This window comes from Prinia subflava, chromosome 24 (assembly GCF_021018805.1).
Source record: "Prinia subflava isolate CZ2003 ecotype Zambia chromosome 24, Cam_Psub_1.2, whole genome shotgun sequence".
In the NCBI taxonomy this organism is placed as follows: domain Eukaryota; kingdom Metazoa; phylum Chordata; class Aves; order Passeriformes; family Cisticolidae; genus Prinia; species Prinia subflava.
Genome location: NC_086270.1, coordinates 3,090,123 through 3,115,450, shown reverse-complemented (window position 1 = coordinate 3,115,450; position 25,328 = coordinate 3,090,123). Strand labels below are relative to the sequence as shown.

The window sequence follows — 25,328 nt, the reverse complement described above, 5'->3', positions numbered from 1 at the left end:
ACACGCGGAACGAGCCCGGCCAGGGCAGCGCTGCGGGGCCGGAGCGCGGTCGGGCCCTGAGCGGGCTCCCCAGGGAAAGGCCACGGCCCCGAGCCTGCCAGAACTCACAGAGCGTTTGGACAGCGCTCTCAGCACAGGGGGGGATTGTTGGGGTATCTGTGCAGGGCCGGGCATTGCACTGGATGATCCTCGTGGATCCCTTCCAATTTAAGGATATTCCATGATTCACGATTCGATGAATCACTGTATCAACACAAATTCAGAGCTTATGCTTGCCCTGTTCTCATATTTTGAGACTTTTTGAGCGATGTTCAGTACCACTCCATTACGGGTTTGTTACACAAACTGGCACCAAACAAGCAGAGGAGTGAAAGGGGCAAATGGCATGCGGGGAAGAGATTAGAATGTGACAGACACAACAGGCTCAGTGCTGGGTCAGGCAGTGACAGCTTTATTTTCTTGGCCCTCAAAAGATCATTTTTTGGTAAGAACAGTATATTGGGACTCACCCAAGTGGGTTTGAGCCTGCTACTCGTGAAGAAACAACGTCACTTTTTCTGGTACTGAGAGGGGCCCCTCCCCTGGGGAACAACTGGGAAGGTACTGAAGAACTGGAATTGTTGGACCAACAGAAGTTAAAGATCCATTATCTAAATTTCAGGGTCATTATTAAGAATTACCATCTTGAAGATTCCCCGCTGAATTAATCTTTAAAAGCATAAATTTAGTTTTCAGGTGACAGTAAGGATTTTAAACCCATGCAAATTAAAGGTAACATAGAGAATATTTCCTTAACTGAAATCGGGAGTGGGAAATGTGATCTCCAGGATGAAGCAGATACGTGGGAGAGAGGCACCTCTGCAAACTCACATCCCTCAGGGGCAGCACATCTGGTCCCACAGCTCGGGCACTGTAATCAGCACCAGGCTGGGGCTCAAATACCAATCTAACACTTGAAACCAGTTTTCTGACCTGTTTTCCAGCACTCCAGACCCAGCTGCATAAGGCACGATTTGTTGTTGCACCTCACACAGAAAAAAGCCCCTTTAAAACTGCTAAAGATTGTTATGCAGTAGGAATCATTTAAAATAGGTGATAAAACCCATAAAGCAGCTGGATGTGTGCAGCATCTGTCCAGGTGCCCAGGTCAGGACAGAACTTTCTGGTGCTGCAGTTAGGTAAATTAACTAACGAGTGCCTGCATGCCATTAACAAGCACTTCCTTAAGATTCCTTGGCATTATTCAAAAACCCAGTTACAGCTCAACTGCTAAATCATTCATTGGCTTAAGGTCTGCCCCTGCACCTTTGTAAGGTAAAACAAAGAACTCCTCCAACAAAGAACTCAGAGGATGACAAACAACCTCCAGTTTTGGACCCTAAAACTCAACCATAAGCTGCTGGCATTGGAGAAGACTGGGATGTTTGCAAGAATTGCAAAGCTGGGAAATGTAAAACATGATGGGAAATGCAAAACAGGCAGTGCACAAACCCAGAGGATCAAGTTTAACCTCAATCCAAAAGGAGTCTGAAATGTGTCCTTAAAGCACCTCAGAGCCAAGAGCCCCTGAAGCACTTGGTGAGGCTGGAGGAACAGCAGAATTTAATGTACATTTCTGTTCTCTAATAACCCAGGAGCTCAAAATCAGTTCTCAGGTGACATTTTAATAAAAAGTGGAATCGTACTGTATTCCCAGATGTTTTAAGCACATTTGTTTGCTCAAGTGTTTCTGTCATTGAACTGAGATCTGGGCAGTGAGAGGTGCTGGATCCTCTGCAGTGTCTGCTGCAATTCAGCTCAGCTCCAGTCACGTTTCCCTGTTTGTCCCCAGCCTTTCCCGAGGGGATGTCCCTTCCCCACGCGATGTGACTCAGGAGTGTCACCCCAACATATTCACATTGCTTTTATTTAGGTCTTCTGCCAACAGTTACAGGGTAACAGACACTTGGGACTGCAAAGTCGAACTTGCAAGCAAAAATCAGGACCAAGGCAAAAAAAAAAAAAAAGAAATCCACAAAAGCAATTAAATCAAATCCAATATAAATACAATGTTCTGGAGCTCTTTAATCATACTGCTTTCTTTAATAAAGAGGTGGTTAGGATCTTACAGTATTTTCTTTTGGCCTAATCCAAGGATTTTGTTACTCTTCACCAGTCTTAATTCCACACATACAAAAAAAAATTGATATTCAACCTTTAAAATATAAGCCATATTTTCTTAATAAAATAAGTTTTGTGCTGCTGCTTGTTTAGTAAGTACTGTACATCAACTGTTCACGGCTATTTAACAAATGGACCATACAGAGTTCAAGCTAGAGCAAAAAAAAACCCACAAGAAAAATAACAACCCAAATGGAGCGTCCTGTAAACACCCTATGTACAGTCCCACACTTGCTCATAGAAAGGAGGTACGAAAGGGGCTGGAAATCGAACACAAAAGCACTGGAGTCCTGGAAATTTTCTTTCACAACTATTGAAGTGCAAATCACTCAGGCAAGATATGAATTTCACTTGTTTATTGCTCTCCTGCTGTCTGGCTTCCCTTCCTGAAACAATCACATTCTTTTCTTTCACACTGATTTTCCAAGAAGAAAACCTTCCGCGAGGCAACGCTGGATGCTTGGGCTGTTTGAGACATCGTGTGCGATCCCAGAACACCCCAGACTGCCCTGGAAGCTGCGGGGAGAGGGCACAGCAGCCCTCCCGCCCCACTCTGTTCAGATATGAGATAAGGGAAACAACAGCATTCAACAGGTAAATGAAAGCTACTCCTCTTCCCACAGAACCGCGTGCACGCTGCGGCGCGTCCAGCCGCAGGTGGAACTCGTGCGCGTGGAGAAGGCAGAGACTCGGAGCTGATCGGGATGCCCGTGTGGGGTTTGTGGCTAACTACAGATCCTGATTTGTGCCTGGGGTAACACCTATCTGCTACAGGCAGCAAAACGCACCTCAACATGCAGCTACTCGTTTGCATCTCGGACAAGAGAGGGGGAGAAATGCCGATGCCAGAGCGCAGAGAGGGTACGGTGCATAGTCCGGTATAGAAAACATGCGGGGCACTCCAACCTCTCTAAACTTCTTCAAAGTGGAAACAGGGTTTAAAGGGCACAGCAGCTACTGAGTTTGGCTTTTTTGTTTATCCAAAACCATGAAAACCCAACGCAGAGGGTGAAATAAGGGCAGAACACGATCTGCAAGTCAACAGCTGAGAGTTTCAGAAGCTGTGAAGCTTTTGTGTAGTTAAAATTGCTGTTAGAAGTAGGTGCTACATCAGCAAGTCTTCATTCATAGTTTTCTATGAACAGCCACCTTACAAATGAGTGCAAATCTTAAAGGTCCATTTTACATTTCAAGTCTCAAGGTTAAAAAAAATTGTTACAGAGCAACAAGCTGTTTCTGTAAATGCCCACACTATCTCTTTTCAAATGGTTAAAAATGGCACGTGCTATGCCACAGCTACTAAAAGACATTTCAGAATTCTAGACCCAACTAAAACACTAAAATAAAAACAAGGAACCAAAATACCTTTGCCCCTCACTGCAGAGCAGCAGCCAGGTGCGTTCCGGTGTAATGCTGGTGAACAAACTGATTTGCAGAGAGAACCTTGACCTTGACCCCGATTTTATTCTTAATGAGGAGCTTTCTAACACCAGGTGAGCGGGAACAGCCCCTCTGAGATTGTTTTGCTTTCAATGAACACAAGCCAGAGTTCGGAGGATGAGATGGAGGTGCTGATTGGTGTCACTATGCAGGCACTTGTGTAGAGGAATGTAGGCTTCTCATGTTGACACTTAGTGTTGATGTGTTCCCTACGCTCTAAAAGCCTTCCTAAGAGTTCCCTACCTACTGACCACAGATAGTTCCTGGTCTCCTCCCCGTCACCTTGAGGATATACAGCAGTGGAGGTTGACACAAGGTGCAAAGGAGGATATGAACCAAACACTGTGGTCTTGAGGAAAACAGGACTGTTCTAACGTAGGATCTTCACCAAATGTGACATCAGTGGGCTCAGCACTTAGTTTGCATAGCATAGTGATGTTGTCACTGTTCACAAACACGTTGCCCCAAAAGAAAACGGGAAGAGTGAATTCCCGGGGTTAGGACAGCTCAATGGGCCAACACGAGCGGTGTGGTTTTCATGAAGGCAAGGCAAGTTTCAACGTCAGAAAGTACAAACCAAAGAGGTGTAGATGTGCTTCTGTCCGCGCGCGGGCCAGGGGCAGTGCCTGGGAAACGCGTTCGGCAGGAAAATGATACCAGAGCTCTTCCCCTCAGAGCGTGGCAGGAGCGTGTGCCTCGTTTGTCTCTCGAAGGAAGCGCTGTGAACACTTTCATAGAAAAAACCCCAGATAATGTGCCCGGATGATATTGGTACTGAGCTGCCACCATGGCCCCGGCACCGTGCGTACGGTCACTGTGCAGCAAAACGGCTCTGAAAAGCAGTGACCAGGTTCCTGTGGGGAAAAAAGCTGTTTTCCTGGTACAAGCACAAATCAGGAGTTTCCCCCATGACAACAACAGGGATTTCATCATTCTAAGGAACAATCTGGTGTGCTTTCAGAATAAAAACCCTGGGCATGAGAGCAGTGATACCATGACACAGAGAGCAGCAAAACCTAGCAGCAGAGAGGGTGAGAGCCTGGAGGTGCTGGAGGTGGGGATGTGGTAGGTGGGAAAGCAGCCGGCCCAGGCAGACACGTGCCAAATGCACAGGGGCAATGGGCACTGTGGAGCACCCAGCACAGCACAGGCTGCACTCATCGGACAGAAACATTGGAGAGCTGTGGCGTGAGCACACAGCCTCAGGAAGTGCGGGGATGTAAACTCTGAGAATGTTAATGACTTGTGGATTTTGGCAACAGACTCGATATCGTATAAAAATAATGTTTAGTAAAAAAATCCCGGTGTCCATCATAAAAATTCAGGGGGGAAAAATAAAAAGAAAGAAAAATATGGATAGCACTTTCTATCCTCATGGGATGGAGATGCCCCCATTTGTCAGAAACAGTTTTAAATAACAAGTAGTACATTGGAAACAAAAATGGGTCAGCAGCCATTAAACGTGTCCTGTATGAAAGTGCACATCTTTCAATGGGGTTTAACCACCGTGAGGTCGTGATCTGACACAAACTGCAACTGAGGACCATAGAAATTAACTCCTTCCGATGGAAATATGGACCACCATCAAGACAAGATTACTAGTTTCCTTACAAGATTAAAAACATTGAAATTTTGCAGCATCATAGTAAGGCACTCACCCATGGAAAAGTCTGTGACTGTTGCTTCGAGCAGCAGCAGCTGACTAGCTTGTAACACGAGGAAGACAGTTTTCAGTTCTGAGCTAAGTGCTAGGGTGCCTTACATTATCCGGGGGGAATTACTCGGGGGCAGGGAACTGTTAGTGTTACAATTCTCCTATAAACTAGTTGTCTGTTTGTTTTTTTTTCCCTCAACCCATTAAAGCATCTCATAATCTAAAATATTAGTTTTATAAATCTAGTCTTCTGTTTTAAGGCTCTAAAAATCCCCTCCCCCCAACACCCACAAAAAATACCTACCAGCGCCTGGTGGGCAACGGAGGACCAAAGCCGCCAGTTCACAGTCAGGAGTCTCTAGTATTGCATCTTAAAAATGAAAACCTGCTTCTGCCTCCCGGGAGTTTTATCCCTTCCCTTGAATGCCTTCATGTGTTTGGTCAGGTCAAAATTTTGCAAAGCCAGAAAAAAATTAAAAAAATAATCATCATCAGTCTCTTCCAATCCTACAAAGGTGTTGGATCTTTCTGTCCTGTGGTGCTGGTCTCCTGCCTCGAGTCGACACTGCCTGCCCTGCAGTGATTTCTCATTGGAAAAAAAAAACAAGGTGTCCCAATGCTTCCTTTTTTGTATGGCTCCTACAAATCTGAAAGCTTTCTTGAGTGAGGTAACAAAAGTTAGGCTTTCAAGCAAAGTACATGGTACGTAAAGTGTCCTGATGAACCTGCACAGCCTTCGCCAAGGCCTGGGGGTCTCTGCCGTTGCTCTGTCCAGATATATGGCTGCCCTCGCCACTGAAAATCAAGGAAATCACTGCGTAATTATTTCATATTTTCCCCCCAGAAACACTGAGAAACTCCCCTGGAGATGGGGATCCATGGAGTGCAGGCAGCACAGACCACCTCACTGCAGGGCACAGGGATGCTGTGCATGCTGGTGACCATGACTGTACTGCAGATTCCAGCACCTTGAGGCAGCTGGAAATGCTCAGACACCCCAGGAATGCTCCCACAAGCCTGAGATGAGCTCAGGGTAGGATTTAACCCTCCTTAATCCCCGTTCCCCCTCTGCTGGGCCTTACGAGGATGCAGCTACATGCAGGCCTTCCCCTAAAAAGGCTCTGGTGCAGCACTCTGGGACTCTTTCAAACACCAAGGTCCCCTGCCCATGCCTGGCTCTGCCCTCGGAAGGCCACGGGCTATGCCCCTCACCTGTCGTGCTCCTTATCCACGAGGTGGTACCGCGCCCGGAACGCCACCAGCCGGGCGTAGTAGGCTGGGGCTGGGATGGAGACGGAGCGGGTGCAGCGCACGTAGGTGTGGCACAGCTGGTACGTGAGGATCTGCAGCTCGTCCGCCGTGAACCGGTTGTCATCCCACAGCACGTAGTAGTGGGACGGCCGGCTCGTGCCCTGGGGAGGAGGGGGCCGGTGTGAGAGATGCTGCTTGCACCCCGATGCAGCTGCCTTGCATCCCCATCAGCCCCTCCCTGCTCCAAATGATCTGCCAGCCAGCCCAGGCAGGCGGGATGCCTGTGCTTCCCTGCTGTGAGAACCCTACACGGCAGCGAGGCAGGAAAGCCACTGGCATCAAGGTGCAAAGCAGTACTAATGCTGCTGCCTGGCGCCTGCTCCCTCTGTGCCACACAGGCCCCTGCATCCCCTGCTGCATCCCCCACTGCATCCCCCACTGCATCCCCCACTGCATCCCCCACTGCATCCCCACCAACCCGGGCCAGCTCCCACTGTCTGCACTGGGGAAGGGAAGCTGAGCAGCCTCCCTTCTGGAAGCAGCTGCAGATTACACGAGTGCAGTTTTTCCAGTCCAGTTTGTGACTAATCTTGGCTGCCTGCAGCCAGGCAGCTGCAGAGCAGGCAGGGACGGCTGGCCTGGCTCTCCCACCCACGGCCAGGCTGCAGGTCCCTGCTGACAACCCGGCGCCCTGGCAAGCCCGGCACGCTCAGACACCAGCTGACAAGCTGCTGAATTGGCTGCTCTGAAGGAGGAAAATCTCTTAGCAGAGACCCTTGGCTCCGAGAGAGAAACTGAGTACGTGCCACACAATGCAGCAGCAGCACGGACCCGGCACCTGCTTGCCAAACCACCGCAGTGGCAGCTCAGATCCAACTATCCTCAAATCCAACTGCTCACATCTCCATGCTAAAGGGAGGCTGTGACAGGGCCAGGACAAATGCACAAAGCACAGTCTGCAACAGCAGCCAAAAACCCAGCAGCATCCCAAGAGCCAGCACTGGAGCACAGTACCTGAATGCCTGCATGACTGCACAGGTAGAAATCAAACTCAAAGGGGTGGGTGATGTTGGTATCCACTGTTGTTCCTGCTGGGATGTTCCCACTCTTTCCAATCTGCAGGGAATAGAAAGAGATCCAAGCACTGCAGAGTTTGGTTATTTCCAGTTGCCAAGAGCACTGTCCTTACCACAGCTGCCCTACCTCAGAACCATGGTGGAGGGTCCCCATCTCCATTTGAGATGTAGAGACAGACAAGTGCCCATTCAGGGGGGACAGAAGCAGCAGCAGCTCATCCCACTCTGCTTCCTGCCCAAATTGACCTGCTGGCATTTTTTGCGGGCATCAACACCAGACATGACACGGAGACATAGCCAACAGCATGGGAAAGAGAGCAGCAGGGTGAGGGTTGGGCAGGGGCCCATCCTACTACAGAGATGAGGATTAAATTAGCAAAACTCCAGGGATCTCTTTAGAGCATGTGCTGGAGTCTGTGCCACAAAGATACTGGGGCTTTTACATCCTGATCAAAAACTGTCCTTAGTTCCCAAGATTAAATCTTCCTGCTCGTGTGGAGCCGTCTGGTTAGACTCAATCTGACTATTAAATTCAGATGAATTCTAGGAACAGTGACAGCAATCACTGTTACTGCAGAGCACACATGAGCAAGCTGTGAGCAAGCAAGGGTTATTCAGCCTGTCATGTCAGCAACTCCAGCTATCACCAAAACAACAGATGTTTTCAAGCTGACAGAGGCTATTTCAAGAGTCACTAGGATCATCAGCACCCAGTAACTCATAATAACAGCAAACAGCTGGCTGGAGTTCTAGAAGCAGACTAATCCATGTGGCTGCAGGAGCCCACTGAGCAGCATGTTTCATTCAGAACGAGCTCTCCCTGCCAGTGGTGAGATTTCCCCTCGGCAAAGCCAGGGCTGGCTCTTCCATCAGACAGGGATGAATCAGCCACCTCCAGCCCTGGCACCCTGCAGCACTCACCCTCTCGTTCTTGTCTGCACAGAAGAGACGGGTGTGATGCCTCTTCTGGACGACGATGTAGGTGATGCCAGGCTGGTAATCCTTTTCCAGTTTGATGCAGGCGTCTCGGATTGCCAGGAGCTCATAGTGAAGGATCTGGAGAGGCCAGGACACACAGAATGAGGGGACACACCAGCACCCAGTTGTCCCTGGGCACCCTAAGGAACCTCACAGAGCTGGTGCAGCCCTGCTGGCCTACAGGGATCTGAGGGTTGCTCACCTGTGGGAGCTGCCCCTCAGGAACACCATCGCGGTAGAAGATGATCCTGGTGGGTTTGAAGCGTGTGGATTTGTAGAACTGGATGAGAAGCTCCCTCACCATGTAGGACAAGTCCTCGATGATCTCTTGGCGAGGACGCTGCACGCGCACCGTGGCACAGTACCGGCTCGGGTGGGCATCCATGCTGCCCACGACCTGCAGTGACAGACAGGCCCAGCCCATGCCTTACACCAGGAATGACAGAGGGGATGTGGGACATTCCCAGCCTCCACCTGCTTCCCACACGCACAGCTGGCCATGGGCAGAGCACCTGAACTCACAGATCAGATGGGACAGCAAATACTGTACAGGCAATCAGTGCCCAAAAGGGACATCCTTGGTCATGGCCACATCCTGATGTCACACTCTGCCATGCCCTTTTTAAACACTTGTGGGAATTTCCAGAGACAACTTTGGTTGGTGCTACTGAATGCTGTGGCTGTGGGGGACTGCTCCTGCTCTGCCCCTGCTTCACTTCTGCCCGGCAGTGAGAGCGAAGGGGGCTGCCCCAGACAACCATGGGCTGCCCAAGGCCAGGGTGGGCTGAGTCACTGCGTGGCAGCCATCAAGCAGGGAGTTCCCACTGTAGCACAGGCAGAGCTCAGACACATCAGAGCAACAGATCAGGGCAGCTGGGCTTGGCTGTGACACAGGGCTGGGGACACAGAGTGACTCAAGTGCTGGCCCATGCTGGAGAGCAGACACCCACCCAGCTGCCTCACCCCCCACGCTCAGCAGTGGCTGCACCATGTGCCATCCCCTGACTGCACCGTGTGCCATCCCCTGAGCAGAGGGGAAGCACCACAGACTCCACATCCTCAGCAGCGTGAATCTGCTGCCCCTGCCCTCCCCAACACTTTCACTTTGCAAACAGAGTTCTGAGGCTGGGGCTCCCCCACTGGAGCCCCTGAGTACAATAGAAACTGTTGCTTTAGTTTCAGCCACAGACCCATTGCTATTGTCTAATCAGCAACACACCAAGGACAAGGTCAAGTTGCTCCAAAGGCTCTACCCTTCTCCTCCCCTGCAGCTTCAAAAAAGCTTTCACAAAAATTAAGAAAAAAGCCCCCGTGGTCCTGCACAAACCACAAAAGATATTTTCAGAGGGGAAGCTCTGCCGCCAGGAAACAGACTGTTCTGTCCCACCCACACCTACAGCAAACAGCCCAAAGCCTTTCCCAACCCCTTCTAATTAAGAAGAAAAACACTCCTCCAAAGACGCATGCCAAGGAAAACCTGAGCTGTGAGTCCTGGAAAGTTAAGAACTTAATAGGAAAATGCTGACATGCCTATCCTGCATGGCAACGAGCACAGGGCAGCGTCTCCCAGCCCAACGGAGGGCACAAGCTGTCCCTGGCCCCGCTGGTACTGAGCAGCACTTTGCTCCATGGATGCTCATTATTAAGAAGGCAGATTCTCCTCCACAAAGGGCTCCCAGTTTCTGCCATGTCCCAAACCCCAGCTCTCCAGCAGGGGGAAGGTCCTTGCAGGGCTGCAGCTGGACAGGGATGTCCCAGGATGACTCCATGCAGCACCAAGCTCCCCGCAGTCTCAGGGCCATGCTCGGGACCGGCACATCACGAGCCCCATCTGGTGGCAGCTGCCAGTGTCCCCGCGGCTCCCAAAAGCTGCTGAGAGGCAGGAGGGGAACTGGACACAACTTCCCAGGACTGACAGGGTACGAGGGGCCCACCCCGAGAAGTGTCATCATGGGGACAGCACTAACACATGGACACTTGAGTCCCATTCGAGCTCTTGCATCCTGCAGGGTTTTTGGGCACCAAGCTGTGAACTTACAGCTGTTATGGAGGGTTTCTTCCCATCTCCTGCTGGCGGGTGAGTGACATCAGCCCCGAGGAAGATCACTGGCTGCTGAAAGACAGCAGAGCTGGTGGGAGAGGAGAGAAAACGAGCAATCAGCCTTTGGGGCCATCTCAGGGTGATGTACAACCCAATGGAGATGAGCAGAGGATATCAAGGATATCTCCTGACCTCCAGCTCTGGCCTGGACACATCAACAGCTTGTTATCAACAAGGTGAAACAAGTTACAAACCCCCATTTCAGTGAGCTACTTTATGAAGGCCCCCTCTTCTCCATGTAAAGCCAGGCAGGCAGCACCACAAGGAACTTGAGGTACAACCCCAAAACCATGGGAGGCAGTGGCCATACGAACCGCTGGTGAGGCACAAGGATGTTGTTGATCCCGCCAAGCTTGACGTTGATCTTGAGGCAGAGGTTGGAAAGGGTCTGTGGGGAGGTTTTCACCACGTTCTTGACCTGGACGCACTGTGTGGCCATTCCCAGGAGAGTGTCCCCAACACGCTTCACTTCGGCTGCGGGCAGAGGGAGCAGGTGAGCACACAGGCAATCAGCCTGCACCACTTCCAGCAGCACCCTCGGGAATGGGGAGAGAGAGCCCTGCAGCAGCCAGCCCTGCTGAGCCAGCCCAAAGCCCTTCTCTCTGTGCCCGCCCCAGACGCACCGTACACCGGCGTCTTCCCTGGCAGGATGACAATGATGAGCTGGAGCCCTGAATAGGTGTTTTTGAGGTGTCTGAACATGGGCTCCACGCTGTCTGCACCCTGGGCATACTTGCAGAAGCAGGGCTGGCCCTGGATGGGCATGCCGGCGTCCTTGGAGATCTTGCGTAGCTGGTCTGTGAAGTTCCTGTGGCAGGAGGAGAAGCCGTGAGCCCCGAGCCCCCTGCACGCCAGCTGTGCCACTGAGCACGGAGCCCATGGCCGAGTGCTGCACCATGGGACACAGACAGGGCCATCACATCACCTGTTGGTGGCTCTAGGGCACCCATGTATGGCACAGGAAACACAAGACCAGCACGTGTCAGGGCTGAACTGTCCCCTCTGGGTGCCCTCTCACCCACGTACTGACTCTTTCTAATGCAGTGGAGCTGAGCTCTTCTCCCTTAGGAAGCTGGAGCAGTGGGGAACAAAGCTGCTGCCTGCAACAGCTGATTTCCAGGTGACTGCAAAGCTGATGCCAGCCTGCACTCACCACAACTCAGCCACACTCTGGATTTTTGGAATGCCAAGGATTGATTTGATGCAGTGACAGCCAGAGGGAACACAGGGCTCACAGCTCTGCTGCAAAGGGATCATGGGAGGAATGCAGTGTCACTCCCACCTGCACCCAGGCACTGCAGACATGGACACTCTGAGCTCTTCCAAACCCCAGACAATGACCATGCCAAACATCCAGAAGAGACGTCCAAACGCCCACCTCACTGCATCCACTCTCAGTCAGGAGAAACCTGAGGCCCCAGAACAATCCAAAATCAAAGTGACCATTTCCCTAAACCAAAAAAATTGTTCCTTCTCTGTATCACTTTGTCACAGAAACATATTCTCTAAACCACTAAAGCTTTTCTGAAAGCCCAAAACTTCTCTGTAATAACTATGGGAAATTAGGATGCTTCCTACATGAATTACATAATTTCAGATTATTGGGGAAACTTTTAATCCTCAGAACCCCTTTTTTCTGGGGAGATTCAGACTAGAAGAGTTCAATACAGCTTTAAAGCTTGCACTTTCATCTCCCAATGCTGCAGCTCCCTGATGCAAAGAACAGATCGAGGAGAGCCTGACTGACAGCTACTGACAGCTCACAGGTACTCACTCCAGCCTGGCTTAGGGACCATTTGCAGCTGGAACAAACAGTTAGGCTCTCTGGATAAACCAAGAGCAACAGGAACTGGACACCCCACATCAGACTGGTACCACAAGCAGTGGAGCTCCCTGCAGCTCCAGCACTGATGATGCTGGACAGTCCCCAGCTGCGAGCAGCAGTGTGGCCACCTCTGGAGCCACAGCCCCTCTGGCTTCCCCCACCCACATGGGCTGCCCCTTTCCTTACTTCAGCACCTCCTCTCGACACTGCTTCTGCGGGGCAAAGCAGGCAATGGCCCAGACTTTGATCTCAATGCCGTTGTAGAACTGCTTCCCTCGCATGTCCCACACGCCCTGGTTGGGAGTTGCAATGGCCCGGTTCTGCAAGGCAAACAGAGGGTCAGAGCGTGGCCGCAGCCTGCCCGGCCCCGCAGCCCCAGAGCCCCCGCCTGGGCTGGGGCTGTGCTCCCTGGCCCACTGCTGGAGCTGGAGCTGACTCCCTGGCAATGGGAAATCCACAGCCTCAGCTCCTCAGCAGTGACAGAAAATTCACCCGAGTTGCCCTATGCTGAGCACCCCTCTCCTCTTCATCTCATCACCAATGACTCTTGGCTACAACTTTCAGAACCAGTTATATTGCAAAAAACTCAAAAAACACAAAGCCGAGGTACTTTGATAAAACATTCCAGCTCTAACATGAAGGTAACACAACTTTTGCTCAGAAACAGTGTTTCTGGGTGTGACAGCATCTCCTGCACAGTGCAGCCCAGCCCAGGCAGCCCCACTTACCCGGCCTCCATACTGCAGGATGGGAGCTGGCAGGACCCGCCCTGTCACCTCCGTCATATCATCCTTCACCTTGATCCCAAACTCCTGAATATATGGATCCAGGTTGTAGCTGGCATTCTTCATCTGCAAAGGGAAGGAAAGGCCATGGGGAGGGAGTAAGACCAACTGCTGCATCCCAGGCAGCTTCAGCCCTTCAAAGGGCTTTCCATGCCCTTTGGAAATGTGGGCACCCGAAGCCCTGTTCTCCACAGAGCTGCAGGTGGAGCAGCTCTGACAGGGCAAGGTGAGCAGATCAACACTGAGGCCCAAACCCTCTCCTGCAAACTGACACACACGGGAAACTGATTTTGAAACACACTAACCAGTGCAACTAACAGCACAGGCCTGCTCCTGAGATTTAAGATTTCAACAGGAAGGTTCAGACTGGCAAGAAACTTATCAAGAGTCTCAGAAGGAATACCAAATGTCCCTGGCTTTAAAAGCACAGATGTAAGCGTTTGGAGAATGACAGCCCCATTGAACAGTGGCCAGGCACAGACAGAGTTCCTGTACTGCAGCCCAGGTACACCAAGAGCATGTCTCTGTTTCCCATTTTTAGTTCCAGCTCCCTTTGGGTCAGGTTCCATCAGTGCAAGGGCCTGAATTTGCTGCATGTGCATGTGCATGGTTCCTCTGAGCCAGGCTCCCCTGTGCCAGTGTCCATCCCATACACACACGCACCTGTGCACAAGGACTCAGTGGGAAGAGAGGGATAAAACCCCACCATTAACCTCACTAACACTTTCTCAGCAGGTCACAGCTCTCCACCAGAGAGCAGCTGAGGGGCAGGACCATGGCAAAGCCTACAGGCAGGTTAGGACACAATGCCACAACCTGCCACTGGTGCCAAGCCCTAACCCCACTCCCCACGGGGCCTGAGTCACGTACCAGTCTGCTGATCTCCTCCTGCCTGTCTGGGGCAGACCTGGCTGTTGCTTTTATCATGGTTGATGTTTGATTGTCCGTGAGCTTCTTGATGCACCGCTGGCCTGCCACGATGTTACACACCTGCACAGGGAGGGGACAGACAGCAGCCATGTGTTGGGGACAGGTAAGACACGAGGGGACCACAGCTAAGTATAGCCCCAAACCACAGGTGCCAACACTCACCTCCAAGGGAAGGTACGTGTGTTTCTGTTCCTGGCCAACCTGGAGACAGGGCAGGTGAGGGTATTTCAGCTGCAGGTTGTATTTCTGCTTGAAGTACTGAGCCACTGTGCACTCCACTGTCTGACCACTCTCCAGCTGCAGCGGGAACCTGGCAGAGGCAGGACACGAGGGATGCACCTACTCAGAACAGACACTTCCACACCCCAGGCACCATGTACTGTGGCTGGGAAGAGGGAGCTGCCAGGCTCCCACCCTGAGCTGCCATACAACAAAATAAAAAGCACAACAGTGGTATTTTCAGAAATGGATTCAGGAATACTCTTACCCCAGTGTGGGACTGAGGTGCCTAAATAAAGCTCTCCCTCACTAATCCAGTTAATCAGGGCAACTGTTCATTGCAGGACATGCCACGCATGCCATCATTGGGCACAAAAATACAGCACAGTGGCAGTCAGGAGGGCTTCTGTGCCTCCCTGGGAGCTGAACTGAGCTCCAGGGAAAGGCTAACTGGCCTCTCCAGGTACAGGGCAGCAGTTGCAGGGTGGGCAGAGGGAGGTAGGAGGGGAACATTTCCCTTCAAAAACAGGGGAAGAAAAAAATCAAACTTCCTGTCTGCAGGGCTGAGATGTGCCACAACACCCACAGCTGGAGCACAATACCCATCCTCAGCCAGCACCAGCTGCTGCCAGCTCCATAAAGAGCTCCATGAAAATGCAGAATTGACCCTACAGAATTGATATTCTGTAGAGAACCAAAATTACAGGAGAGCCAGGCTGACTACATCAGCGAGGTGCCACATTCCTCCTGCACTCGCCAAGCCCCAAGGCTGCAACCCAAGGATGCTGGTGCAGAGCAGACACTGAGAGGTGCTCAGGCCCAGCCTGCTCCCAGGCACACACACAAAAAATTCCAAGGCAGACACTCATGTTAGCCCCTGACAAAATCTCTGCTCTGGCAGTGACTATTTTAAGAATGAAGAAAACCAAACCCGGAGGTAAAAACTAGGACAATTCCTGGCGTGTCAGCTCCCGCCCGCCGCCGCACTCCGCCTGCCAGACACAGCATCCTCTGCACTCCCATCTCCCTGCATCCCACTCCACACATGGCACAGGGCTGCAGAGCCCCAGACACGTCTCCTTTTGCCATCAAAGACTGGAGCTTCCTGTGCAGCTCTCCCTAACGACACCAGCAGCTGTTAACAAGGAGAAGAGCGTGAATTTTTGCAAGGGCATCTGCCCACCCGCCTTACGTCTGGTGGCTGGCTGGCCGTCGGGTAACGTTACACACACGGTATTTCCTCTTCATCTGCCCACAGTGGGTCACCTCCACCTTCAGACCTGATATGAGACAGGGAGACACAGCACAGTCATGGTGAAGATGGGAGCAATTTCCCTTTGCCCACTTTCCCCGGGACACTGCCAACAGCTTGCTTAACTAACCTGCTGCTTGCAGATACCCCACCAATAGCATGAGGGAGGCAGTGGTGCCCCAGAAGACATTTAAAATGTGCAAGCCCTGTACCCCAATCTCACTGCAGGGGCTGGGTGGGACACAAGCCACAGCCAGTGTCGGGGACAGGTTCCACGGCTCCCTGGGGACTCTACCTTTGATCTCCTTGGTGAAACGCACTCTCTGTGAGTCCGTCAGGGGCTTGGGCTGCTCGTCGATGTTCCGGATGTCCAGCACCTCACACATGAACTCGATGACTGGCTGGGCTTTGTAGAAGGCAGTGGCTGACACTGTGGGACAGACACCACGGATGTGTCTCTGCTCTCAACCAGCCTTCCCAAACACACCCAGCCCTCCCACTGCAGCTCCCCAGCATGAGAAATAACGTCACCATCGATGTTGAGCATCATCTTCCACATGGCAGGCCGGACTGACTGGTGGAAGCCAAACCAGACCTCCCTGCCCCCTCCCAGGGGGTGGTAGTAGCCCTCAGGGGGGGAGAAGAAGGAGCGGCCGACGGGAGTGTACCTGTGAACCAGGACAAACCATGTCAGTGGCACACACTGGGGCCATGCCAGCATCCCCAGACCTCCGAGCTGGCACTCCCCCTGCCAGCTGCATCACCCCTTCTATTTCCTTTGCAGGAGCACCCAAGGACACGACTGGCACAGCTGCCTCCTCCAATGACTGTCAAGGCCAGTCCCAGCCACAGCAGGCTGCCAAGGGCAGCAGTCCCCTCCCCTCCCTGGCACAGCCCCATTGTCCCTCAGCAGGTACCTCATGGAAGCCAGGTGCCTCATGGCAACGTCCAGCGCCTGGACAGACTCCAGTGGGACGGGGATCTGCCCGCTGACCAGGGCCTCGTGCAGCATGCGCCAGCTCACGATGGCCATCCATTTGATAGAGACCTTAAATATCCTGTCCTTGCCTTCCCCCGGGATCGTCACCTCAAAGTCAACCTGGGTGCAGGAGGGAAGGGACAGTGACCATGGCATCCCCACAGGGATGAGGTGGGATCGTTTTCTGGTGGTCTTTCCCAGGCAGGAGGAAGGTCACAGTGCCCACATGAAGCTTGCTGCCCCCTCTTACCCGCTCATTCCCAATGGGTAAGGCTGTGACAGTGTAGATGTTCTTCTTCCCATCATAGACTGGTTTTCGGTCACCAAAGATCTGTGGTTTGAAGTGCTGCACCATGTACTCCACGACTTCCCTACGCGGGCAAGGTAGAGGGGCAGAAGAGAAGGGAGAAGTTTGTTTTGTTGCTTTCTTTACAGCCTGATACCTTCTGCAACCTGCCCAGGCCACCCCAGCCTCTCTCCCTGGGGCAACTGAGAGCAGAGATGGGACCCCTGGGGCAGGAAAGCCCCTGGACAAGCAGCCACATGCCTTGTCCCACAGCTCAGTACACTGGCTTTGGCAGAAGGAGTGTACCTGGCACTGGGGGGAAGGAGGAGTGTTCATGGCACAGTGTGACTCGATGCTGAAAGCACATGCAGCATCTGCTCGCCGGCCCTCGGGGTACAGAGCTCCCCAGGCTGCGAGGGCAGGAGGGGACAGGCAGCAAAGAGCACATCAAAAAGAAAAACAAAGAAAAGTACACGATGGCCTGAGGTCTGGCCTTGCTATTTTTAAATCAGGGATTATTGCCAAAATAGCACAGCTGCTTCAGAGCAGCAGGGACTGTGCTGAGGCTCTGGACCCCTGACGCTCCCAGGCCAGGAAGCAGCACTGCTGCACAAACACGGCTGGGGGGTCCAGCCACCTGTGGGCATCACGCTGTGCCATAACCCCTGCCACTGCTGTGACCCTTGTTATAATGCTCAACTGGCTTCTACTGCAAAGACACAGACAGGCACTTATAGAGCCTCCACTAGGAAACTGGAAGCAGGGAACAAGTGCCAAACCTCTAATACTTGCCTTACCTGTTGACTCTGCGTGGACATTTATCGGGTTTGATATCCACTTCATAATGATACACATCGATCTTGGGAATGTCCACTTCAAAGTAGTTGGCCAGGAGCTTGATGGGCTTCCCGACAGTTCCTATCCCAGGCCGACGTGGTGCTTGAAACACCTGCTGCAAGGGGGGCAGGTATGCGCCTGCAGCTGTGGGAAAGAGCACAGGTCAGGAGGGCTGCCAGGGACCCCACACTCAGACAGACAGACAGATCTCACAGAGTCACAGCGCTCTCCAACACCACACCCTGAACTGGAAGGTCTCCCACTACCCCTCCTCCTGGCAGGAGGTGGCAGTGGCAGGATTCAGAGCAGCACACCAGGAAGCAGCTTCCCTGGGCACCATCTGGGGAGCCCTGGTGCCAGCCGAGCTGTTGAAGGGCAGTGCCAGGACACAATGGCCCTACCAACTCCCTTGGCACAGGCTCCAGCACTGCCACCTGCTATGGGAGAGCAGCACCAGCTCCATTGTCATGGTGCCCCTTTCCAAGGGGATGCAATTCCCTGGATACTCTGTCAGCAGGGACATACAGACACATGCGTTTCCCCTCCATTCCCCAGCAAATTCCAACTGCTGGAGGGAGGATGCCACAAGAAACAGGAAACGCATTGTTCCATCTGCACTGCACAATTGTTGAACTGCTGGGTTTTGCAAAAAACCAAAAAAACCCAAATCCAAACCAATCCCAAATCCCCACTTGAAGCAGTGTGGGGACCTCTACAGAGGGAAATACCAGTTTTTCCACAATTCCCATTACACAGACTCACTTATGAAGTTGTGGAGTTGCAGGATGGCACTAGCACATGGCTACAGGACTGAGCTGCATTTCTAAATCAACAGCACCCTCAGACTCAAATGTATCTTAAAGTATTGCCAAGGAGTTATTCCACCCCGCTGCTGTCTGAGGTGAGCCTTGCCCTTCCTGCCCCATTCCCACTTTGCCCATCTTCACCTCTCCCAGTCTGCACCTTTTATTTGTTCCTCAAACACCGTGAGGTCCGAGCCAGCCAGGCCAGTGCAGGGATGGAGTGTGGGGGTATTGAGAGCGCTCCATCTGCGCGGCCAACTGTCCCCATCGGCCCACAGACAGCAACCCAGCTCCAATTCAAGCTCCTGAACACATGGTGCTTTTAGCACCCCTTTCTCCCATCCACTTCCTTTTTAAATCCAAATTTCCATTCCAGGCTAAAAATATCAGAAGCAGATAAACAGCAGAGCAGCAAACTAAGCTTCAATTTTGCCTTTTACTTTTGCACCCAAACTTTGCAAGACTTTTCCTGCCCATGGAAAGCCACCAGTCCTGCAGGACACTGAGGGGATTGGAAAACTCTTGTGAGCGTTCAAGGGCTGAACTGCTGAAGTTAATTCTCCAAAGCCAACCTCTGCTCCTGCTTCTGCCCTGCAACAGGAGCTCAAGAGACACAAAATCTGCTGGGAGTCCCAAACCTGGGCTCACCTGGCCCCAGCACCTCCTCGGACAAGCCAGCACAGGACTTGGAGCAAGGTGAGGATCCCCGAGTCCACTGCAGAGCTCAGACCCTGCAGGCACCCACAGCTTCCCCAGGAGGGGGTGACTGCCAGCCACCCCCGAAAACATCTGCGCTGCACTTCGGAAGCAGCTCGTTTGAAGGAACTGATTTTCAGATGAGCTGCTCCCAGTGTAAGTCATGTCTCCACATGATTAACATTTCTTGGCAGTGGCCAGCTCCCTGGCTGCGAGCTGATGCATTTTTAAATCATGGCTCACAAGCAGAGAGGTATTTGCCAGTGCTGCTGGAGCCTCCAGTTCCTGAGTTTGAGTGAGGAACCACACCGCCCACCTGCAAGATCTGTCAGGGGACAGCAGCTCTCTGCCGCCTTTCCTGCAGTCATGTCAAGGGCAGCACCCACAGCTTCTCCTCCTCTGGATCACCTCACCCCCAGACAATCCTGGCAGCTGCATGTGAGCAGGACCACGCGCATCTCCATGTGCCCACGGTAACCCCACGGATTCCCCACAGGGAACACAGGGCAGTGGCCACAGCTTGACAGCTGCTCAGTGGCACTTGGGTGCCCAAGAGGAGCTGAAGCCAGTTAGGGGCTGGCAGGAGTTGCAGAGGTGTGACCAATTCGCCCCACACTTGGCACTGCTTCAGTCACTCCAAAACTAAGGCTGTACCATGCAAACCCTTTTGCCAGAGGATCCCCAGATGCTTCATGAACATAACACCCCACAATTAGGCTCATGAATCACGGGTGAGGGAAGGAGCCAGCCTCCAGCAACACAAAAGTTGGCTCAGAATTTTGATGGAACACAGAAAATACAGCAAATGCAGGGTAAGATAAACGGGCAGAGTGGCCAGAGGGAGCAGCACCTGATGGTACAGGAGATCTCTGCAAAGACCAGGACAGGACCATAACCAGCATCGAGGATGGGCAAGTTCACCCCTGGGCTGACTCAGAGAGTTTTATTTCGGTGACCACAACACACAGTCCCTGAATGTGACAAGCCAAAGCAGCTGCCCAGGCAGCACCTCCAGCATGTGAGCCAGGCTCCCACCCAGCCTTGGCTGCTTCAGCCCAGGTGGGAGAGACCCCAAAACCCTTTGGTGAACATGCAGGCTTGGGCTCATCCTTTCACATGCCACATTCCTGCTCTGGACCACTCACGCTCCCTCCATGATTTGCCTCAGTGAAATCCACCCTTCTCCTGGCTCAGAGGATGCTGCCAAGGAATCCCAGACAGCTCCACTGTCATCCCCAGGCACCTCTTGCCTGAAGCCGGCTCAGGGCACCAGAAAAGGAGCCAGCAAGAAGAAGCCTCGTTAAAAAACTACCTAAAGTGCAAGGAAACAGGGGGGCTCCAGCACACAGGGGGGCTCCTGCATGGGGGGGTTGGCTCCTGCATACCTCGACTCTCCATGGCGAAGCTGCACAGGCTCCCACTTTGTCATGTAAATGCGGGCGCCGGGGCCGGGGGCTGCAGGGTGAGTGTTGTTCCTGCAGCACAATGCGGCCAGTGAGCGGGATGAAATCCGCTGCCATTAGAAATTCCGCGGCCCGGGAGGAATCACAGACTTTCGCACACAAAGCCGTGCCCTGGGGACGCGCCGGCGGCGGAGCATCGACGCCCTTGCACCGGGTACCGTGGGCAGAGACGGCGGCGAGGGCAGAGCCACCGAAGTGAAAGCAAGTTTGAGGTAATTAGCGCTGGAATACGCTTTGTTTCTGTTATTTATTGTAACAGCTGGGGAACATGACCCGCTACCCAACAGCTGCCTGCGCCGGGCGAAGCCGCCGGTGGGACGGCATGAAATTACCATGTCATTGAAATCCTCTCCAGAGCCGCATTCAGCCGAGGGGCCGCGGGAACGGGGCCCAGACAAAAGGGAGTTTTATTGCGGCGGCGGCGGCGGGTCCTCGCCGGCCCCGCTCCGCACACCCACCCGCCAAAATACCGCCGGGAATCAGAGAGCTGCAGACGGGGCACAACATATGCCAGCGGATGGTCCTTCCACACCTGAGACATCTCCCATCCTAAACCACCCCAGAGCCCCCCCGGGAAGTGAAATCCCTGTCAGGGAGTAAAGCAAGGGGCAGCACCAGTGGGAAAGGCAGCTGCTGGGGAGGGTGAGCAATTGGCATTCCCGAATCTCCAAGCTCGACACCTTCAAAACCAAGCGTCAAGCAGAGACCAACACATTCCACGCAGCCCAGACTTCAGAAAGCCCCATCTCAGCTCTGCCAATCCAGACCGCCTGTTCGCTCCCGAGTGACCTGAGCCCTGCCAGGGTCATGCAGCTGTGGGTGCTTTTTGGTTTGACACCAAACTGAGTTTCAGCAGGCGATGCACACACGGGACAGAGGCAGCATCTGCAGGCGTCAGAGCTTGGCATTATACCTGTCTGTGCACCAGAGCCTGGCTGCTGAGGGTAGAGGCTGAGCTGCTCCTGTCCTACACTGGAGTGGCTGCACATTAAAAAATGAGCCAAAAACGGGCTCTAAATTGTTATACTACAGGACTGACATCGGAAAGCTGCTGAGTTCTTTGTAACCTTACACTAAACATTGCAAAGGACACTGCTGTGCTTCCCATTTGGAAATCACGGGTGACACCCTAAAGTGCAAGCTATAAACCTGCCTGTCCAAATAGGTGTCCCTACACCCTGGGATGTGCAGTCCTGCAGGCTGTGTCGGGCAGGAGTGTGAACCTGCAGGAGCTGCAACAGAGCATAAGGAACAGCAGCAAGAGTGGTGCCAACTCCATCACACCTGCATGCAGGGACTGTACCCCAGCTGCTCTGGCTCTGGAGAGCAGCGTGGTGATGCCAGCGGTGTGGTGATGCTGGCAGTGTGGACACGGCTCAATCATGAGCTGACCTGTGAGGGTCCTGCTAAGCTGGCCTCAGCTGTCCAGCAGTTCTCTTTTCCATCCCTCTGATGGGGTTTGAGAAGCACGGGCACAGCAAATGCCAGCACCTCTGCTGAACACACCAGGTGGCACATCCAGGCTGTGTGACTCTGCACAGTGACCCCGGGGTCCCCGCTAATGGTGCCTGGGCCGGGTGGAGGCTGACACCCCCTGCCCAGCCCTGTGAGGTCTCCTGCTGCTCCTGCACTGCCCAGGCAGCAGCCAGGGACGTGCAGAACCAGGAGTCGCAGACAAAGGCAGCCCCCAGTGCCGGAGGGACAGGACAAAAGCGACGCCAGCTCCTCTCCATGTCCCACGGCAGCCCTGCAGTGCCACCGGCTCCCAGAGCGGAGGTTGAACCCGCCCGTGGCTCTGCACGGATCACCCTGCCCAAGGAGCAGCTTCTCTGCCTGATTTGGCTTCCTCCTCGTGTCTGCCATCTTAATAACTTGCCTGTGTTTTGTTCTTCCCAGGGTTTAGGGAGAGGCTGCAAAGAGTGTTTAGAGATAAACCATCCGTGCTGTGTCTCCAGGCAAGGTGCTTCTCCTGGCTTTGTTTCTCAGTCTAATCCCGTCCCAGAACCAGGCATACGCAATTTCGTGTTTCCTGAAGATAAAGAGCCCCAACAGACGGAGCAGCTTTGGGGTTTTTGCAAGGTTCAGCACAGGAAGACAACGGTTGAGATTAACAGCCTTTAGGAAGTTTGCAAGGAATAAAGAAAACTAAAAGTTGTGGGAAAATAGTTTTTAGAACCAGTGCATGTGTGTGCCTCCCTGAGTGCTGCCTGTAGGTCAAATGTCCTGAGTTTTCCCACTGCCTTTCCAGTCATCTTCATGTTGGGCACATCCAGGGCCCATTTACACACCAGTTTCTGCTTTATTACCCTGGTAAGCCACAGCCTCATCAGAGCTCGCATGCAAAGCTCAGCCCATTCTCAGGGTCTGGCACAAGCAAAGGAGTGCCACAGCAGGGTAGGATTCACAGCAGCTCTGATGACATGGAGTTCATGAGTCCCCTGCCCACGGGGTGAACCTGGGTGGGGGCAGATATCCCCCAGACAAATTTGGCGATACAAGAGGAAACTCCCAAGGGTGCAGTAGCAGAGCCCTGCTCCCTGTGCAGCCCTCACAGGCCCAGAGACTGAAATCCAAACCTGTCCACTGAGTGCATCCCCATCCCAACATAAGAGATTCTTTTAAAGCACCTTAAGAGCATCATTTCAGGCTGGGGTGGGAGGGTGCCCGCAGCGTTATCTGCATGGCCCTGAGGCAGCAGCGCTGCTATCGCCCCAAGGCGCCGGCAAAGCCCTCGGTGCCGCCAAATCACGGCTTTCACAGGCCATAAATCAGCCCAAACACAAAGCACCAGCAGCCAGAAGGTAACACAGAAACAGGGAGATTTCTCTGCCACACTTAAAGTAAATATCGTAGGAAAGGACTGAAGTTTACAAACACTCAGCAGGTTTATGTCAAAATCTCACCAGGCTGATTTGTTATGGCGAGTGGCAAACCCACCAGCACAAGAGAGGTGGCAGGGCAGTGACTGCCGATCTCATTGCCCTGTCCCTCGGAAGGGCAGCAGCTCCCCATTCCCATCACCCCGTGCCTCAGCAGGGCAGTGAGCCGCGCCTCCATCACCCCGTCCTTCCTTCTGCCTTATTTTAGGCACCAAAATCCCTCAGCAGCGCAAGTTGGCGATGCTCACACCAGGCACAGGAGCGAGCAGCAGCCGATGCCATGGCCTAGGGCACAGCTCTCCAAACCCCCGCGGAGCTGCCGGGCACGAAGGGCACTGCCAGCTGCTCCCGTCCCCGCAGCCGGCCGTGCGGAGGTTGGGGCAGGGGACCCAGGGTGGCTCCGGAGCTCGGCCCCACGGGGCCCCGCGGAGCCCCGGCTCCGCGCATGCCCTGGCACGGCAGAGGAGACGCTTCGTGCTGTCACGGCACACGGCGCCGCCGGCCCCGCGCCAGCTCCAGCCTGCGCCCCGCTCCCTGAACTCGGGGAACGGGCAGCTGGGGGATGGATGGGGAGCAGGGCGATGAAATGGGAGCTGGAGGGGGATAAAATGGTAGCTGGGGGGATGGAATGGCAGGGAGGGGGGTGGAATGGCAGACGGGGGGATGGATGGGAGTGGGAGGTAGGGGGAATAGAATGGGAGCTGGGGGAAAAGGATGAGGATCTAGGGGATGCTGCTGCTGCTTTGTGCAAAACAGGCCCCTCAGCAAGGCTCCGTCTGCGCTGTGGGGACCTGCGGCTGGACGTGACCCCGGCCCTGTGCCCCCTCCTGCGAGGTTCTGCGGGTCCCTCCATCGCCCCTTCCCCTGCGCCCGCACCGCCGCTGCTCTGGGGGCACCCGGGGGACGCGTCTGCCCGGCGGCCCCGCAGCCCCTCCCGCAGCCCCGCTGCTCAGACCCCCCGATCCCCGGCATCGCCCCCGCACATCCCGCGCCGCCGCCACATCCATCGCCACCCGCCGCGGTCCCCTCCGCACACCCCTCCACCGCGCTCCCCCAGCCCCCGCCCCGATCCCCACCCGGTCGAGGCCCCCTGGCCCCCGCCGCACACCCGCCCCCCGTTCCACCGGCCTCATCCCTTTCACCCCCCATCGCCCCCTCGGCGCTCCCCGGCGCGCAGCGCTCCGACCCCCCCCCTTCCATCCCCGCCGGCGGTACCTGCGCCCGAGGGTCCCGCTTCCATCCCATCCACGCGGGCGCCGCTCCGAGCCGGGGGCCGGGGCAGGGCCGTGCCGGGGGCCGGGGCCGGGCAGGGCCGGGGCCGGTGCCGCAGCCGCCTCACGCCCCTCACGCCGCGCGCACGCGCCGCCGCCGCCCGGCCCCGCGCGCAACAAAGGCGGCGCCCGCCGGCCCCGCCGCCATCTTGGGGCCCGCGGGGACAGCGGGACCTGAGGGAGGCGGGGGGGGCCCGGCCGGGGCCTCGCTGCAGCCGGGGAGCGGCACAGAGCGCTGCCCGCCCGCCAGCGCCCCGGCCTCCCGCCGCGCCGATGCCATAAATATTTATTTCGTCGACGTTGTTTTGTTTTTGGTTTTGTTTTGTTTTTTAACTCATTTTGTGCGGCTGGGCCGAGGAGGAAGCGCCAGTTCGTGTGTCGGCCGCTGTACGGTCATTGCTGGAGTGCCCCGAGTGTCGCCAGGCAGGAGCAGGGCAGGAATT

The 25,328-nt window shown here is 54.2% G+C and overlaps 1 protein-coding gene across 1 annotated transcript; it reads right to left on the bottom strand.

Annotated features, from left to right (window-relative positions):
* Nucleotides 1–1,890: 1,890 nt before the first annotated feature.
* Nucleotides 1,891–25,002, bottom strand: LOC134561840 (protein argonaute-1). Its single transcript, XM_063419174.1, has 19 exons — nucleotides 24,830–25,002; nucleotides 17,734–17,917; nucleotides 16,901–17,021; nucleotides 16,589–16,770; nucleotides 16,203–16,339; nucleotides 15,967–16,101; nucleotides 15,612–15,699; nucleotides 14,363–14,510; nucleotides 14,141–14,260; nucleotides 13,214–13,336; nucleotides 12,672–12,805; nucleotides 11,284–11,468; nucleotides 10,975–11,134; nucleotides 10,598–10,688; nucleotides 8,762–8,956; nucleotides 8,503–8,637; nucleotides 7,520–7,621; nucleotides 6,467–6,666; nucleotides 1,891–6,049 (listed from the first exon to the last, which is right to left on the bottom strand). The coding sequence occupies exons 1-19, from the start codon at nucleotides 24,852–24,854 to the stop codon at nucleotides 5,941–5,943; spliced, it is 2,574 nt and encodes an 857-aa protein (XP_063275244.1). The 5' UTR covers nucleotides 24,855–25,002; the 3' UTR covers nucleotides 1,891–5,940.
* Between the last annotated feature and the right edge of the window lie 326 nt (nucleotides 25,003–25,328).